The 16,492-nt window shown below is 37.0% G+C and overlaps 1 protein-coding gene across 1 annotated transcript in view; it reads left to right on the plus strand.

The window, feature by feature from the left end:
- Nucleotides 1–277: 277 nt before the first annotated feature.
- ADAM10 (ADAM metallopeptidase domain 10) overlaps nt 278–16,492 on the plus strand; it is a 39,227-nt gene continuing 23,012 nt past the window's right edge. The window contains 4 exon segments of the mRNA XM_010147504.1: nt 278–329; nt 2,888–3,038; nt 13,433–13,555; nt 14,645–14,820. Of these exon segments, the coding sequence (XP_010145806.1) occupies nt 278–329; nt 2,888–3,038; nt 13,433–13,555; nt 14,645–14,820 (502 nt within the window).

Here is a 16,492-nt window from a genome sequence, read left to right on the forward strand (position 1 = left end):
TGAAGTCTCTGAGAATTCTCACATTTAGGTTGGTCTGAGGTTAAACTTATTGAGACATCCTGCTTTTTCTTGCAGAATTAAGAATTCTGAAGAAAACAGGAGATTTGACTTTCTGTTTGATTGTTCAAATGCTACACTTCGATGTTTCTTTAGGAAAATTGATGACAGTCCACGTGAGGTTCTTGAAAAATCAAGCATCAGCTGAATAATTTGTTGCCTCCCATAAGGAGGAGGTTGAGGAAGGAGGGGTTTGAAGCTAGGTGAGGAGCCAGGAACAATGGGGCAAGCACTTGCATACACACAAGAAGGAACAACATATGATGAAAAAAGTAACTGAACAGAAGACGAAAAAAAAAAACCACCACCAGTTTTTATACATACTTGAAGCAGAAACTGTTGCATAATGTTATACCGTTGATTGTGGTTGCCTCACCTTCAGAATGTAGTAGTAAATACTATAAAATGCAGTTCCTGTTATACAGAAACAAATCTTATGCTCTTCATGAGGGCATGGTTGAAGATTACTGATTCAGCCTGAAACTGGAAAACTGGCAACTTGCATGCTCTGTATTCTGATTTCCTATTCTTCTGCGGATAAGATTGTGTTTGTATGCCAGGGTTTCCAATAGACAATTTGAGTTTTAGGTCATGTATATCTCCTCATGAAAAGGGTGGTTGACAGTTACATTTATGTGCCCTTTTTGTGAAAGATGATGTGTTACAGCTAGTAAAAATGATGATATATTTACTGCACTCTGTATCATCAAGTTGCATCTCAGTGGACTAAAAAGATAGGGCCAGCTTGGTTCAATAAAAAAACATAGTTCACTGAAACACCTTCTGAAGTTTTGGAATATGCTTTGTCAAAGGGGTCATGTAGGGAAGAACTTGTATGGAAACCTCTACTAAACAGAGCTAAAACCTTCTACGAATGCATTTGGTGATACATTGCTGCTTTAAAAGAGAACATGACTTTTTGCGTAATAACACTGTAAGAGATGGTGCTTACTTTTGAGTGATTTGATATGCAAGGTAGTTTCTGTAATGAATAGTTGACTTGTTCTTCAGGAATAGTTGCTTTTATGGAGTTACAAGGGAAAAGAATTGATTGTTGTGTAAAGTGTATAGAACAATACTGCAAGGCTTTGTTTCAAACAGGGTGAATGTTTTCATGCTCGCTACTGATAAGTTATGTATCAAAACATGCAGTTACTCCTTGCAGTTTTGAAACATTATACATCACACTAATTCTTCAGTGGCTTTAATGTTTAGTGTATGGAGAAACATGACATAATTTGGGTCATATATGGCCTGGCTTTGAAACCAGACTACTGAAATGATCTCACTCTCTTGACTGTAGATTTTAGATATAGATATCTAAATTAATTCCTTATGGTTGGATATTGTAAATAGAAACTTTTTAAAAGCTGTTTTTCACTGTGTGTATAAAACATACTGTGTGCTACGTCCATTGCAGAAAGTGGTTTTTTGTTTTTCCTATTTCTCCACATTATTTTCTACTGTTGGAATGTCTTATCTTTTTTGGTCTCTGATCACCGTTACTGAATCACTTCATATTAATAATTCCTTCCACATCTGTGTTTATTTCTGGCAGGCAGGTGAAATATTTTTCATGCACAGTGTTTTCGTACTGGTGTTTGATATCAAAGTGTGGTTAGAGTTGCGAAGATTCAGTGCTGAGTGTGCAGAGTCGTGCAGATGGAGGCTGGTCAGGATGTGACCATATACTTATGACATACGTGCTGTAATGCCCGTTTATTGTGCATACATTTCTATGATTGCTTGGGATATATTAACTAATAAGAATCCCATCTGCAAACTGTGTACTTATTGGAGGAAGTGACCAATATCTTAATTAACCAACTGTCTGATGCATAGAGTGGCTCCTTGTCTGCAGGAAAATAATGCTATGTTAACTTCTTTATGGTTTCAGTTCTTACGATTACTGGCCTGTTGGCTGTTTGGTAGGCAAAAGTACATCTCAGAGGTGTATCTGACATGTCTGGGCTGCACCAGGAGTTTTCTGTCCGGCTGTTGACCCACTAATGCTAACCTTGGAGTGAAAAATACTGTGTTGTAGTGAAATGTCTGATATGTAGTGTAAATGCAGAGCTCATATGGTGGTCCTCTGTATGCGTATTATAGATCTGGGAAGAGCTCTCAAATGCTAGTGCCTCTGGCCAATTCTGCATGTGCCTTCCTCCATCAGGATGGGAGAAACAAAAATCTTTCCCTGTTTTCTTATGCACTCTCAAGGAAATGTCCAAAATAGACTGAACTGAATCTGTATCTTTGGAGATGCATCTTCAATGGAACTTTTCCATGTGAGAGAACATTCCATGTGATACAGAAATTTGTGTTGCCAGGTGGCATGATTTGCTCTTAATTTTTCTAGATATTCAGCATGTGGAATATAGGCATTCTGGGCAGATACTTTGTGGTCATGAGTGAAGCTGGAAGTACAGTTCTAGGGAACCAGAAGAAAGGTGTTCAGTTGTTGCACTTTTGTGCTTGGATCAGGATTGTGTTTCTGAAACATCTCAAGCATTCCTGTCTACAGTGACATAGTTTGCATTGTAGGGTAGTTTGGAGTAAGTGAACTATGCTCGTTTTGATTGAAATTAACATGGAAATGCCCTCCAAGGTCCACTGAACACGCTCTAACTGCAAATGTGATTCTACTCTGGTCCCACAGACTGAATGCAATCTGAAGTGTACAAAAAAAGAAAGCTAAAATCTGTGTAAAGTGGAAGTTGGGCCCTCAGCACCAGCTGTTTTGCACCACAGATCTGCCATGCATGGTAGTGTGTCTGTAACCTTAGTAATGTCTCGGACATTCTAAACCTTATTTTTTTTCTCTTTTCAGGTCAGTATGGAAATCCTCTAAATAAGTACATTAGACATTATGAAGGATTGTCTTATGATGTGGATTTGTTACACCAAAAACACCAGCGTGCCAAAAGAGCGGTATCGCATGAAGATCAGTTCTTGCACCTAGATTTTCATGCTCATGGAAGGTTAGTGGTATATTATTTGTTTTAAATATTTTATTCATGTATGTGTTTTAATTGTAGTGAAGTATAACTGGTGAGGTACAGTTATCAAACTAATGTTAGCTAGAATACACTAAATTTTAATGCTTACAGTTTCTGTGAAGTATTTGCTCTGATGACCAGTATAAGTGTGAAATTGTTGTTTGTAATCACTCATTCAAACTTCGGGTGGTAACTATTAATGCATTTTGAAGCTTAGACAATTGAATTGTACTGGGAACAGCATGATTCTGAGTCGATAATGTAGCTTTGTTGGTGGTGGTTTGGGGGTTTTTTTGGTGTTTTGTTTTGGTTTTTTTACAAAAATTATGCCTAACTATGTGAGGAGATTTCGTTGAGAAAAAGTTAAGTTTCAAATTGCATTTGAAATTGCAAAATAAGCAGAAAAAGTGCTCTGTTTCGTGTTTAATGGTGTCCTGTTTTGTATGCTGTTGTTGTATTTAACAATTAGACCTGGGGAAAACACAGTTGCTGTTACAAGACTTGCTTTGCCTTGCATTTAACATGTGATTGTAAGATCCAGTACAAAAGTTAGATATTCAGTGTGAGCAACTGAAGTGTAGTTTGTAGGCTTTGTTTAGGAAGATCTTTGTTCTTTAGAATTGCCTGCTTGTTGTGTAACTGAAGAGAAAGGAGAAGGAAGTGAAAGTATTTGTGTATGTATCTTTGTTTCTTTGACTCCCTCATTTGCAGCACCACTGTTTCAATTCATTTTAAGAATATGCAATGCCCTTGCTTTTCTAATTTTTTTCAGTTACGCTTTAAGTAATTAGAGATTGATATATAATTGTTAGCCACATGTAGAAACACAGAAGCTTTTGAGAGAGCAAAGGTAAAACCAGGTCCTCTGAATCTGTTTGGACTATTGTTTTATGAGTAAGCATTCTGCTGCTATGCCAGCCTGTAATTTCTTCAGGGAGTGAAGTGTTGCTACTGGAGGTGTGTGGTGTCATGACCAAATTTCAGTGCATGCTTCCAAAAGCTTAGCATTAGAGTTGCGTTTGTAACTGCTGTAGAACTGGAACCCAAATCCTGAATTTGAAGTCGTGTCCTTAAAACCACATTTTTGGCTGTGATTTTTAGTCCAGGGAATTTTATTATTTAGAGAAGAGTCATGTTGCTGCTGTCTCTGCTTCACAGGCAATCTCTAGTCTTCGCTATTAAATTGTTCTAATAAACAAGACTGCAGAGTAAGAATGTTTCAGAGGCTCCACATATTGTAAACCTCTCTGCTTTTAAACTGAATCTCCAGCAAGGTTGCCAGACAGTGAATTTCGGTTTCAGTCTAATGCTGCTGCTCTTGAGCTGCAGGCTGATGGTTAATTTAGGCTTATCAAAGCATGTAGTGCTGCAGAGAGGAACCGGCCTGACCACATTCCCATAATCATCTTTGTGCTAGCACTAGTAGTCTTAAAGCCACGCAAGGAACAGGATCTGGAACTGACCCAACTGAAAATGATTTCTGGAAAAAAGAAGTCAGTATGACTTGAAGGGGTGATGGAGGGAGGATGAGGCCATTCTTTCTGAGAGCAGTCCACATTTCAGTCCACTTGAGCAGGTTCATCTTGTCACTGGTAGAGATCCCATAATACTCTCCTGTAAAACAGAGCTCTTAGCTTAGCCTGTGCATTCTATCTGTGTTAATAAGGTGGGCTGAAGATCCTTGTCATGTAAAAATGTTAACTGTACTTATGGTAATGTATAAAAAAGATTTCCTCTCTTACTTCGTGGCCCTTACTCATGCCACACCTTAGGCAAGCACATTCGTGAAGATCCTGATAACAGCTACTATTACTCATGAAGGAAAGTGATGGTGTTTATATGTGGAATTGATCCTGAATGGAAACTTACTACAAGGTCAAACCAGTCCATAATTTAGGATTTTGGTAGCTTCCTGTGACACATCTGACACTTCCTGCCAAAGAGGGTAATTGACAGGCTGTACATTTAGTCCACGAATTCCTGTTAATTAGTCTTGAGTATGTTCTTCTCAAAATATTTTCATTTTTCTTCAAATAGGAATTAAGAAGGATCAAGTGAAATGTGTTTTACTCCATAGAGTAAATTTAGTAGCTTTGGAAGTGCATAGCAGTTTGAAACATTATAAATAGGATTGTCTTTCTGTAGTTGTGGTTATTGTGAATAACTATTTACAAGTGATGTATGTCATCACGAGAATGACGACATTCAAATCTTTCTATCAAATATTCTAATTATTTGGTGCTAAGGTAGGAAATAAAGCCTTTGCAAAACACTTAGACCATTTAGATTTAGCCCATGGACTCTTAAAGTGCTGTTTTATTTAAGCGCAGGTGATGAAACTTGAAGGCATCCAGTCAAGATGAGGTTTGAGATCCTGAAAATCTAAACCTGATTTGTGGAGTGGCCTTACACCAAATGATTAAGACTTTGTCCAGGCATAGTGGTTTATTGCCATACATCTGTCCAACTTGCATCTCCTTAAATAAAGATACCAAACAGCTGCTACTCATGGGCACTGAAATGAATATCTTTTGTTTTGAGTTGGCTTCTGATGAAATGGCTGTCTTCTGTAGCCAGGAAACAATGGAAAAGCTGTCCTAATATTTACTGCCTTTCACTGCTGGAAACAGTAAATAAAGCTAGCTGGACCACAGCAGCTCTTACGCTGTAGGTCTGGTATCAGTTTGAACTTCATAAACTTAATATTTGCATCAGCGCCAGAGGAAACACCTCTTGGTCATGTGGCCAGTCAAGGTGGGAAGGTGATTTGGCTGGTTATTTTTCAATTGCTCTAGGAAGAAAGGGTGCAGGAATAAGCAGACATGGTGAGAGGAAGATGAGATACTACCCTTTTCAGTGGCGGTGCTGACATGCCAGATCAGCATTCATCAACCTTAGTTTTCTTGTCCAGAAAATGGTTGGCAGCTCAAGTATTTTATGATTGTGTCAGTAGCATCTGCTCTTTTCAGCAGACTGTTTGGATTTAGGAACTGTGTTTCATAGTACCTTTTCATTGAAAAAGGAAAAAATAAACCCAAAATTTAAATATTGTATATTTATACCAAGTTGAAGTGACCATTTAATCATGGTCTAATAACAGTTTAATAATGAAGTAGATACTGTAATAATGGAATTAAACCCAAAGCTACCTTTTTTCACACTAGACTCAGTAGTTCTGCAAATGGGTGTATAGCATGCTATCACTGAGAATCCCTGACTTATTTAACCTTCATCTAAAAGTTAAGTGCTACACAGTATACTACAAAGGATAGAATTTTTTCAAAACTTTTGTTGTTGAGTAATCTAAAACATAACATGTTATGTCAGATGTAATGAATTAAACCGAACCAGGCACTGCTCAGTGCTGAAACACCAGCCCAGTAGGGCAGGTGAAGTTGCTGAAACTGTGCTATGGATACCTATTATTTCTTTTGAATTGTAAACTGTGTAGTTTACAAGAGTTGACATTATTGCTTCATCAGTGGTGCAAAATGTGCTCGTTTCTAAAATGTTTCAAATTGGAAGGCATATGAAGTTTTGAAACAATCCTGGTTATGTATCATTGTTCTGCAACCTGACAGTTTATATGGAGTGTTTCAGTGTGAGTGAATTTAAGGTGCCCTTTGAGTCCAGGGAAGGTTCATACAAAGATAATGAATGCACAGTGTTAATAATAACCAACTAAGTTCCTTGTATAAAATGACTTTTGAACCTACTCCAGAACTGATGTGACTCCCCCCCACCCCTACCCTCGCAACCACCACATAAGAGGGGAAAAAAAAAAAAAGCCCCAAATACATGGAATGATTCATAGAAGAGCAATGCCTTTGGCACCAGGTTGAGATACAGTGAAGGAATTAAGGAATTTAATGTGGCATAACATTCTTTTGCATGTCAAGGCAAGTACTTTGGAAAATGAAGTTGGGACATCACTAAAACTGACATTCTATGTTATGCTGAGTTGTGACGTGGTCACAAAATGTGTGCTTGCAGTTGTTCACTAACTGAATAAAACACTTCCCATGCAGAGAAGTTGGAAACTTTTTTTCTTCCCTTTTTCAGTATAAACATTTGCAATATATGAATTGCAGAATGTCTTAAACTGAGTTTCTGTCAACTGTGGAATGTAAGAAATATACTTCATAGTGATTTTGTTTTGAGCACAGAGCTTGAAAAACTTGCATGATACCTGATGTTCTCTGAACATCTGAACCTTTTTACCTAATGACAAAACTGAATTTCTGAGACCCTGCTGCATTCAGAATAATGAAGGAACTCCATCTGTGTAGTGTTTAACTGTACTATCAGTCAACTCTTAACTTAATACATTCTTCTAATTTTTTTCTTAATTTGTCCTGTTATTCACCCTTCCACACCCACTTCCACTCTTTCTCCTGGATTGGTTGATGACTCACTTGGGAAAGTTGCCAATGCAACTTGAGTGGACAGTTTAATTTTCAAGAGGTACTCGAACACGTAACGGCTGCTTATTACTAAATTATAGATACATTAAGAACTTTTCTTATGTTTTGCAATTTAGCTAGTTATCCTTGGATTTTAACCTAAAATTTTATTTAAAAAAACCCTCTAAGTTGTTAAGTTCAGACATGTTTGTTAGAATATAGTCTCGGTATGAGATCCTTATAATAGGAAAACTATTACTGGAAATGCTTGCAATGTCACTTCTTTGTAAACCGTACAAATAAAAAAGCCTTTCATACAGTTATGCTTGTGAATAATAAGGCATTCACTTGTTGAATAGTTAGGTTGTTCTGTAAAACCTGAGATAGTTTAAAAATACGGGCTTCACTGATAAAAATGCTTCTTCATAGTTTAATTTGTGTCTGCAAGCCACAGTTGCTAAGTCCAGATTCTTTTAGCCCAGCATATTGAAATATTAAAACCTAACTCAGTATAGGGTTAAAATCATGTAAATATGAGATGATGATGTTGGTTGGTGCAACTGGAATAACCTATTCTTCAGCCTCCACCACCTTACACAGTTCTTCTGGACTCAAAATTAGTTACTTTCTTCTACCGTGCTCCAAAATGTAATGGACTATTATATAATATTTTCAGCTCAGTCTGCATAAATGCTTGTAGAGGTGTGCCTTATGACAGAAACTTGAATAGCTTGTAACTAATGATGAAACACAAGCTTTGCTTCTGCTTTATTAAAAGTCTGAGATACTGGTAGTTTGTAGTGATCCTTGGTGACCATTAGACATTTCCATTCTCTTGTTTTCTTACTCACCAGAACGTTCTTGCCTGCTGTTCCGCAACACTAAAAGCATATATCCCTATCTATCCTAAAGAGCATGCGTCCAGCTGTGCTTTAACTTCAGAACTGAAATCTGAATCTTAAAATCTGTACACCACACTCTTCAGGACAGAGAAATAATTGACTGACTTTCTTAGCGTGTAAATTAGCCAACATGCAGCTACTTGTAATCCTGCTTGTATAGTTTCTGTTACGTGAGCTAGCTTATTTGTTTGTAGCTATGTGTATCAAGAATAATCAGTTGCCAAGTGTTTAGGATGAAGGCTATATCCTCACTTTTGTTCTCGAATAACGAGTTTAGCAAGTCTTGACTTCTGAAGGTCAGGAAAGAAATCTCTGAGCACAATCACAAGTGCCACCCCAAAGGTGTAGATGGCAAACAACCACAAGCTGCAAGCATTCTAGCTGGGATTGCTGAGCATTGGAAACCTGTAGGTACTGGGTTTTATATAAATACTGGCTAGAGGATGATACCCTCTATCTGCATCTAGGAGGGTAATAGAAAGAATAAGCCTGCAGACCCTATCATGCTGTTTCAAAGACCTGTTCTCTTTAGTGTCAGTAGCTGGACCTTGGGAATTGTCATTAAATGACAATGGAATATGTTCTGTGGTTTAATAGTAAGTGTAAAAAAAAAAAAAAAAATTAATAATGCCCATAAATCTGATGGTTCTGTACACTTAGCTTGTGAGTAGTTTAAATCCATCATTAAGTTAAGCTGTCTTCTATTTAATATAGTTCAGGGTTGGAATGAGTCTGATGAGACTGGTAACAGAGTGTAGATTTTGTGATGCCTCATGTGGAAGCAGTTAGAAAGAAGGGCTCAAATTATTCTCCTCTTCTATTTATAGCCTCCCATTTTTCAGAGAAGATGGTGCTTGACTTCTTAAATGAGAAAAGTAAGGATTAAAGACTTGTACCTCGAGCAGCATGGTATCTTCGAGATCCTCACTTGTGAGGAGGCTCATGGAAGCACAGCTTCAAAAATGCTTCTGATTCCCACTGAGAAGAAAAGAGTATGGACCTAAATAGACTCTCCTTGTACTGGAGTCACATTCCATACTACTGCCAACCCATCACTTTCTGTTTCCTTTTCTCAACCACTTCTTCCAGCTGTGGAGTAACTCCCCCCCTTCCCCCCCCTTTTTTTTTTTTTCCACCCAATCTCCTCTGGTCACGGAGTGGTTCTGCCTCCTTGCCCTGCCACTGGTTACAGCAATTTGACTGAGGAAAGGGAAAGCTCCTAGTGCCATTTTGTGTACTACTGATAATAGCTTTCTGCCAGTTTTGGAAAAGTCTGCAGACTTGCTATCGCTGTCCCAATTTATTGGACGTTCCATCACAGCAAATCACAGCTCTTAGAAGGTAACTCATACTAAAAAGGAGTGGAATAATAGGTTAAGCGTTAACTCTTAGGCGTACCCCTTTTATGTTCACTTTACCAAGTGCTGTCGGTACATACACACACTTTTTGTTCGTTTTTTTAAAAGTGCTTGCTCTCTGATTAGAGCATAGGATTGACATAACTTGAACCTGTAGGAAAGTACTGGGTTTTAGGTAAGTGTGGTGCCCTCAGCTTTTTTTTTTTTCTTTCTTTAATTATTGCTGAGTTGCTGTGCTACGTACTTGCAAATCTGATGTAGTCTCCCTGAGGTAAGCTGAAGTGAAATAAAAATCTACTCCTCAGTAGTCTTTAGGGTACTGCCATTAATGAATAAGATGTAGTTTGTTATCAAAGCAGTTTATGTAACAAATAGTTTGCCAAAAGCTGTGTCTTTAACTAAATGAACAGCATACAATAACCCAAGTAGTGGCCTGTTACTGTATCAGTTTTCAGATATGTGTAAGACAAACAATAACAAATAAGCAAGGTCGAAATTTGGTCTTAATGGATTTAATTCTATTTTAGAGACCACTTCTGCTAGGAAATGTCTTACACAAGGTAGTAAGTGTATGAAAAAAGCATTTTTCTGCAAATTCTACTGCCTGGCATGCAGCTAGGCCAGGGAATAGCTTTGTTTACATTCATACAGGTGCTAGCACAGAGAGCTCTATGCATGCTGTGGACGTGGTAATCACCAAAAGGTTTATTTGAAGCTTTTTATTTCTTCCGTTGTGGCTAGTTTTAGAATCCATATTCAGCAGTGATAGAGACAAGTTGTTGAACTTCTCTGCAGTCTCCTGTCCTCAGAAGAGTTCATGAAGCTACTGCATTTAAACCAGGAAAGAAGAGAGAGATGTGTTCTCTTGCACATTATTTTGAGAAGGATAGTGGCTAGTTAATACCCCTTTCAATACAGGGGAAGAAATACTAGCTTTGAAGAAATTTAGAGTAAATGTAAGCAAAACTTCTATGTTGGGTGAGATACTGAAATGGATTTTGTAGGGCCTTTGGAAGTTTCTTAGTGAGAAATTAGGGTGTTCAACTGGATTTTTTGGAGCCCCTGCCAACTATCCATTTATTTGAATCAGTCATTACAATTTGGAGTCTCCCTACCTATAAACTGGCATCTTTTCAGTGCAGATAATTTCACTGGCAGTTTTAAGTAGTACGTTAAGATGTCTTTGCCTTGCCATAAAAATGGAATTTACTGTAGGCTTCATGTAATATATTGGGGTTTATGTTTATCATTGTTTGGTTTGGTGATTTTTCAAGTTGTTAATTCTTGGAAGTAGAGACAGAGATCCTTGTTTCTCGCCCCTTCTTTCCCTTTCCCTTTTTGGTGGGGGAGATCTAAAGGAAGATTTTTCACTTCATTTTTCATTATTTAAAGGATGAACAATCCAGATAGATAATCCTGTGCCAATCAAGCAGGTTTGAATGACCAAGAAAAGACCTGTTTAAAAATAGCTGAAAGATGAACAGGTTATCTAATAGCTTAACTAAATTAACAAATCAAATGGTCAGAAAATTGTTACTGTGAAACACAGCTGGGTTGGTTTATATTTGAAATAGTTCTGTAATCCTTCAAATAGAGCTAATTTTTTTAGTAAGTGCATAAATGAACAGCATGGGTTAGAATTTGTGGTGTTATTTACATGCCAAAGCAGAAAGTTAAGAAACAGGGGCGGGGGGAAATGAAGACAGAATAGAGGCTTCTTAGTCTTAGAACTAGTGAAACTTTTTAATTCATACATATAAGTTCTAACACTCTATTTTGAAGCAACAGTAAGGCAATATAGATGGAATGGTATCCTGCCCGGAAGGAAGAACTATTTCCAGCTTGAATGAAGTTCTTCAAATTCTTATCAGTGCTGGTCTTAATTTTTTTTCTGCCTGTTCATTTCTAACTTCTGGCAAGAAGAGCTGCACAAGGTGGCTTAAAGTCTTTCACTTTTGTTTTTTCCCCTAGAAAAATGTATTGTGTAATCCTGTAGCATTCCATATGATGTTTTTCGGGGTTGCTTGTTCATGTTATCTCCTCATCCTCATTGAATCTCTATGTTGCCAAAAGACATTTTTACAGAACTAGTAAAAAGACCATCTTGAGGAATAATTGCTCTTTTCTTGTCTCTATATCATACTATAAATACTGGCTATTTATCGTAACAGATGCCTTTCTATCTGGATGTGGATGACTACTAACTGCTAGCTGGTTTTCGGCAGTGACTCCCAACAAGCGCAGCTGTAGTGAACCATTTCCTTTTTAACAGGAGAATTTGCCCTCATAAAATACATCCATACTGGAACTATAATATGAGCACTGGTTGGCCTGGTACAAAGCCTGAGAGTCACATGGAATTGCTGAAGTTTAGCCTTCCCCCTCTATGAGCTGCATCTGAGAATTTCATAACCTTGTAGTAGATACCTCTAACACATCAACAGAGGAGGAATACTGGCTTTGATGCTTTAGTAACGCTGTGGTAACAATAATAAATATAGTTGGATTGTGAAATACTTCATGCATTACACAATAGTTAACATGAGTCACTAGAGCCCTTATCAGGTTTTAAGTGTAGGCATGGCTTTTTTATGTGATCTGGAATTTTGCATTTTAATGTATAGTTGTTTCAAAATATTTGTAACTCTAGTGTCATATTCAATATGCAAACAAAGACTGAAGATACATTTTTTAATATGTTTCAGCTGTACTAAAAAGTAATTGGATTTAATTGACTTTACACTGTGGCGCTTAATTGCTTTGGTTATTTTGCACTGGTCATGTTTTTTTCAGATGTGTAACAACGTTAGGGGCATAACTATAATATTCCTTAAATTTCATGGTTGTGCAGAAAGAGGAAAATATAGGATGAAAATCAAGAGTAAAAATGAAATTATTGAAGTGTCAACAACTTTGCTCATCTGTATTTGCACAATGCGTTTATACAAAATTTAAGAGAAAACCAAATGAAATTCTGAAGTGAGCTAATGGTTGTCACAGGTACGAATTCATACACTGTCAGGCATTTTAAAACACTTCAGCTATGTTGCTTGGCTTCACCGAACCAAAATTTTGGTTTTTTACAAAGAAAATGCAGTATGCTTAACGTAAATAGTATCAGTGGGATTTGCATCAAAGAATGTAGTGTTGGAATTTAATGATCTTGTTCAGACGAGCGGAGTTGTTTGCATGGTTGCATATAACTGTACCAGTTTAAGTACTTTTTGTTAAATGATGTTGTCCATCTTAATTTTTGAGTTTCAGTTGAAACAGTAATTAGCTCACCTACATTTCACTTACATTAATTTCCAACATTTAAGTAAAATAAGCTGATTATTGTTCTTATCTCTTCTGCTTCCCAGTGCTGTGAAGTAAAGTGGTTCCTTTTTCCCCGTAAGCTGCACCTGTGTCTTTGGGGGAATGGGAACAAGCGTATAGTCAAAGGCAGCAGTTTAGATGTATGCATTTAAGTCTAACCCTGTTTTCTGGCTTAAATCTTATCAAGTTAGCTACTTGTATCAAAGGCATCTCAATAATCTTGCTTAAGAAAATCGTTCTAGGCTATGGTCTAATTCTTGTACAGTATAAACATTTTCTATAGCTAGATTTAAAGAGTCTGCAAATTGTTTGCATGAAAATGTTGCTGAGAAGTACTTAGTGCTCTTCTAATTGAAGCTCAAAGCCAATTTACCGTACTGGTTTATTCACTTTAGACACTTCAACCTTCGAATGAAGAGAGATACATCTCTTTTTAGTGATGATTTTAAAGTAGAAATATCAAACCAAGAAATTGATTATGATACCTCCCATATTTACACTGGACACATTTATGGTAAGTACAACACTAACATGGGATAAAGTACAGTCGCTGTAAACAGGAGTTTTGTTCATAGTACATGCAGAAAACATTTCTCTGTATGATTAGGTTGTCTTCGTTAGTTGACTTTAATGTATCTAAATGCATATAAACTCCCTCTGCTTTTATTCTCGCATAGTCTCACTTAACAAGTGAGTGTTTTGCCTATTAATTTTCATATCCATAAAACTTGAAGTTCATCTCTGGTTAGGAGCATACTCTTCATAGAAGTTTACATTTTTAAAAAAAAAAAGCTGCTAAATAATAAAAAAGAAAGATAAAATTCTTGTTAACTGTTAAATAGAAATTAGCGCTGATTAGTGACAAGAATGAGTACAGTTCTGATGATTTGGTAGTGTGATTCTGAACCCTTCTCAATGGAAGAGTTGTTTATAAACATCCTTCCAGTAATCTTTCATCCTTTCTATGGGAAAGGCTTATTGGGGATGCTGCATGTTGTAGCTCTCAGTGATTAAACTTTGACAGAAGTAGTTTTCTAGATTTTGGTTGTTTTGAATACAAATTCACTATATCTCACATTTAAACCTAGTTACAGTTTTAAGAAGCTTTTGTTTAAAGAGAAAAACGGGTGTTTGAATATAGGGAAACCTTTCTTGGAAAGCTTTCAGAGTTTAGTATATACTCTGATTATTACTGGTTTTTATAATTGAGCAGATGTATAAGCACAGGACTTGGATATAGGATTACATGCTGTATATGTGACAGCTTTAAAATACGGAGTCGAATCCTTCATTATATGCTTTTTAAACCTGTCGTTTATGAGGAAGGTATTGAACTTGGTAACTACGATTTTGGAATAACCGTATGTCTTACTGTCCAATAATATTAATGTTATAAATTCAGACACAAACTTTCTGTAAGAATGTCTTATTTCTCTTATCCAGAATCTTATTACATATAATTCACATATTCAAGTTCACTGTTGGGAACTGGTGCACAATCAGGATAATTATGCAAGTATCATGCTTTAACATTTTCTGCTTAATACCTTGGGTAGTGTCTATGCTTGAAGTTTGCACAAGACTGAAAACTTTTACAAAGTTAAAAGAAACTAATGGTCTCAATGTGAGCAGGGAAGTCTTAGCCATGGGTCTGTTATTGATGGAAAATTTGAAGGCTTCATCCAAACTCACAGTGGGACTTTTTATATTGAGCCAGCGGAGAGATATATTAAGGACAAAACTCTACCGTTCCACTCTGTCATTTATCATGAAGATGATATCAGTGAGTACTTCCATTTTCTGCTACAGATAAAATAACATCTTTTTTTCGTTAAATGTCAAAACCTGTAAGCCATTTGTGAGCATCAAATGAGGCTTTGGCTTGTGTCTGACACTGTGAGTCAGGCTGTCCTGAAGTGATTCAGTGAGTTTTCCTTAGTCTGCCACTTGAAGAAAACTTAGCAGTCAGGCTTAAGTAGTGTATTTTGTACGCAGTGCTTACGTGTTTCTTTTGAAAAATGTGCTCTTAAACTGCTCTGTACTGATTGTTCTTCCCTGTGATCTGCAAAATAAAGAATAACTTAAGTTCAAGTTACTAAGCGTTTACCTAGATTAGCAGAGGTGGTATCTGTGGGAAATAAAAGCTTCCCCTGCATGCGTTGGTCACAGGTGCCTTCAGAGAACTCTTTAGAGGTTGTGGTGGCACCCAGTATATCCAGTTTTACACTTCCATCAACTACTGTGTACAGAGAATACTACTTCAATATGAAGAGTATAGCACTAGAAGAGTAGCTTTAGTTGTAAATGCCCAAAAGGATGAGAAAGTCTCATGGAATCTTCACAACTGATGCATCGGAGTTCTCCTGCACTCTGCCTGCTTTTTAATGTATGATCAGTCTTCAGCTGTAATAACAATGAGTTTTATTTGATGCCTAAATAATTTTATGCTGAACCTGAAAATACTGCAATAAAGTTGTGGTTCCAAGTTTCAGTCTTCCCAAGTAGATGTTGGCAGAGTCACTTTAGTATTACCTTTTGCTTTTTGAAGCTAACAAGTTGTGTGTGGCCATCTAACTTTATGTAGGTCTTCAGTCTTGCTTGAAAATCAATTGAAACTTCAATTAAAAACTTGTCCCATCAAGCCATTGTGCAAATCGTAAGAGATTTGAGTTTGAAATCGTGTTTAGAATTGGATGAAGAGCCTTGGGTTAGATCACTAGAAATTACTTGAACCACTCTTATGATGATATATATAAGACATTTTCAAAATATGTCAGACTGTGTTGTGAAAAGAAATGTCAAAAATAGGAAGATAAATGAGGAAAATCTCTGGTTGTGATTTGGCTTTATCTATTATCATTTTTCTCTGTGCTGTAAGCCAGTGAAATACAGTGTTAGTGCTTGCTCTGGTTACTTCTCTCGCATGAATGCAGCAAAGAGAAATGATCTTTCTCTGCTAAAAACTGAGCAAACTTTGTTTATTTTTTCTAACAGAATAAAGCTTCTGGAATGCAGCTGTATTTTACACTCAGTGGCAGTATGTGTGCTGTCTTTGGGTATGCTAAAATTGCTGTGAGCTAGCAGATATGCTTGTCCTTCCTGTTACCCCATTCTGTAAATGTGATTACTAACCCAAAATCAAATAGAGTTTGTGTAATTTTAAAGAGCTGCTGAATGAATGCAGTTACTGAGTTTCGTGTACATTGTGAGCTACACTTGCTTTCTGACTGACTAAGTATCTGTCTTCCTGGTGCTTACAGGACCCATATTTGAGAATAAAGTAACTTTATAGGATAATGTTCCCAATACTGCTTTTGATTCTCGAAGAGGAGGTGTGGCATGCGTTTAATTTTCAGCTCTACAGGGCATTGCAGGTGAAAGTTTGAGAAGGCAGTCTGCCATGCTAGCTGCTGGTGGAGTGTTACAGGGTTTGCTGCTGTATCGGAAGAGCAGTG

Source organism: Eurypyga helias, unplaced genomic scaffold (genome assembly GCF_000690775.1).
Source record: "Eurypyga helias isolate BGI_N326 unplaced genomic scaffold, ASM69077v1 scaffold2112, whole genome shotgun sequence".
Taxonomy (NCBI): Eukaryota; Metazoa; Chordata; class Aves; order Eurypygiformes; family Eurypygidae; genus Eurypyga; species Eurypyga helias.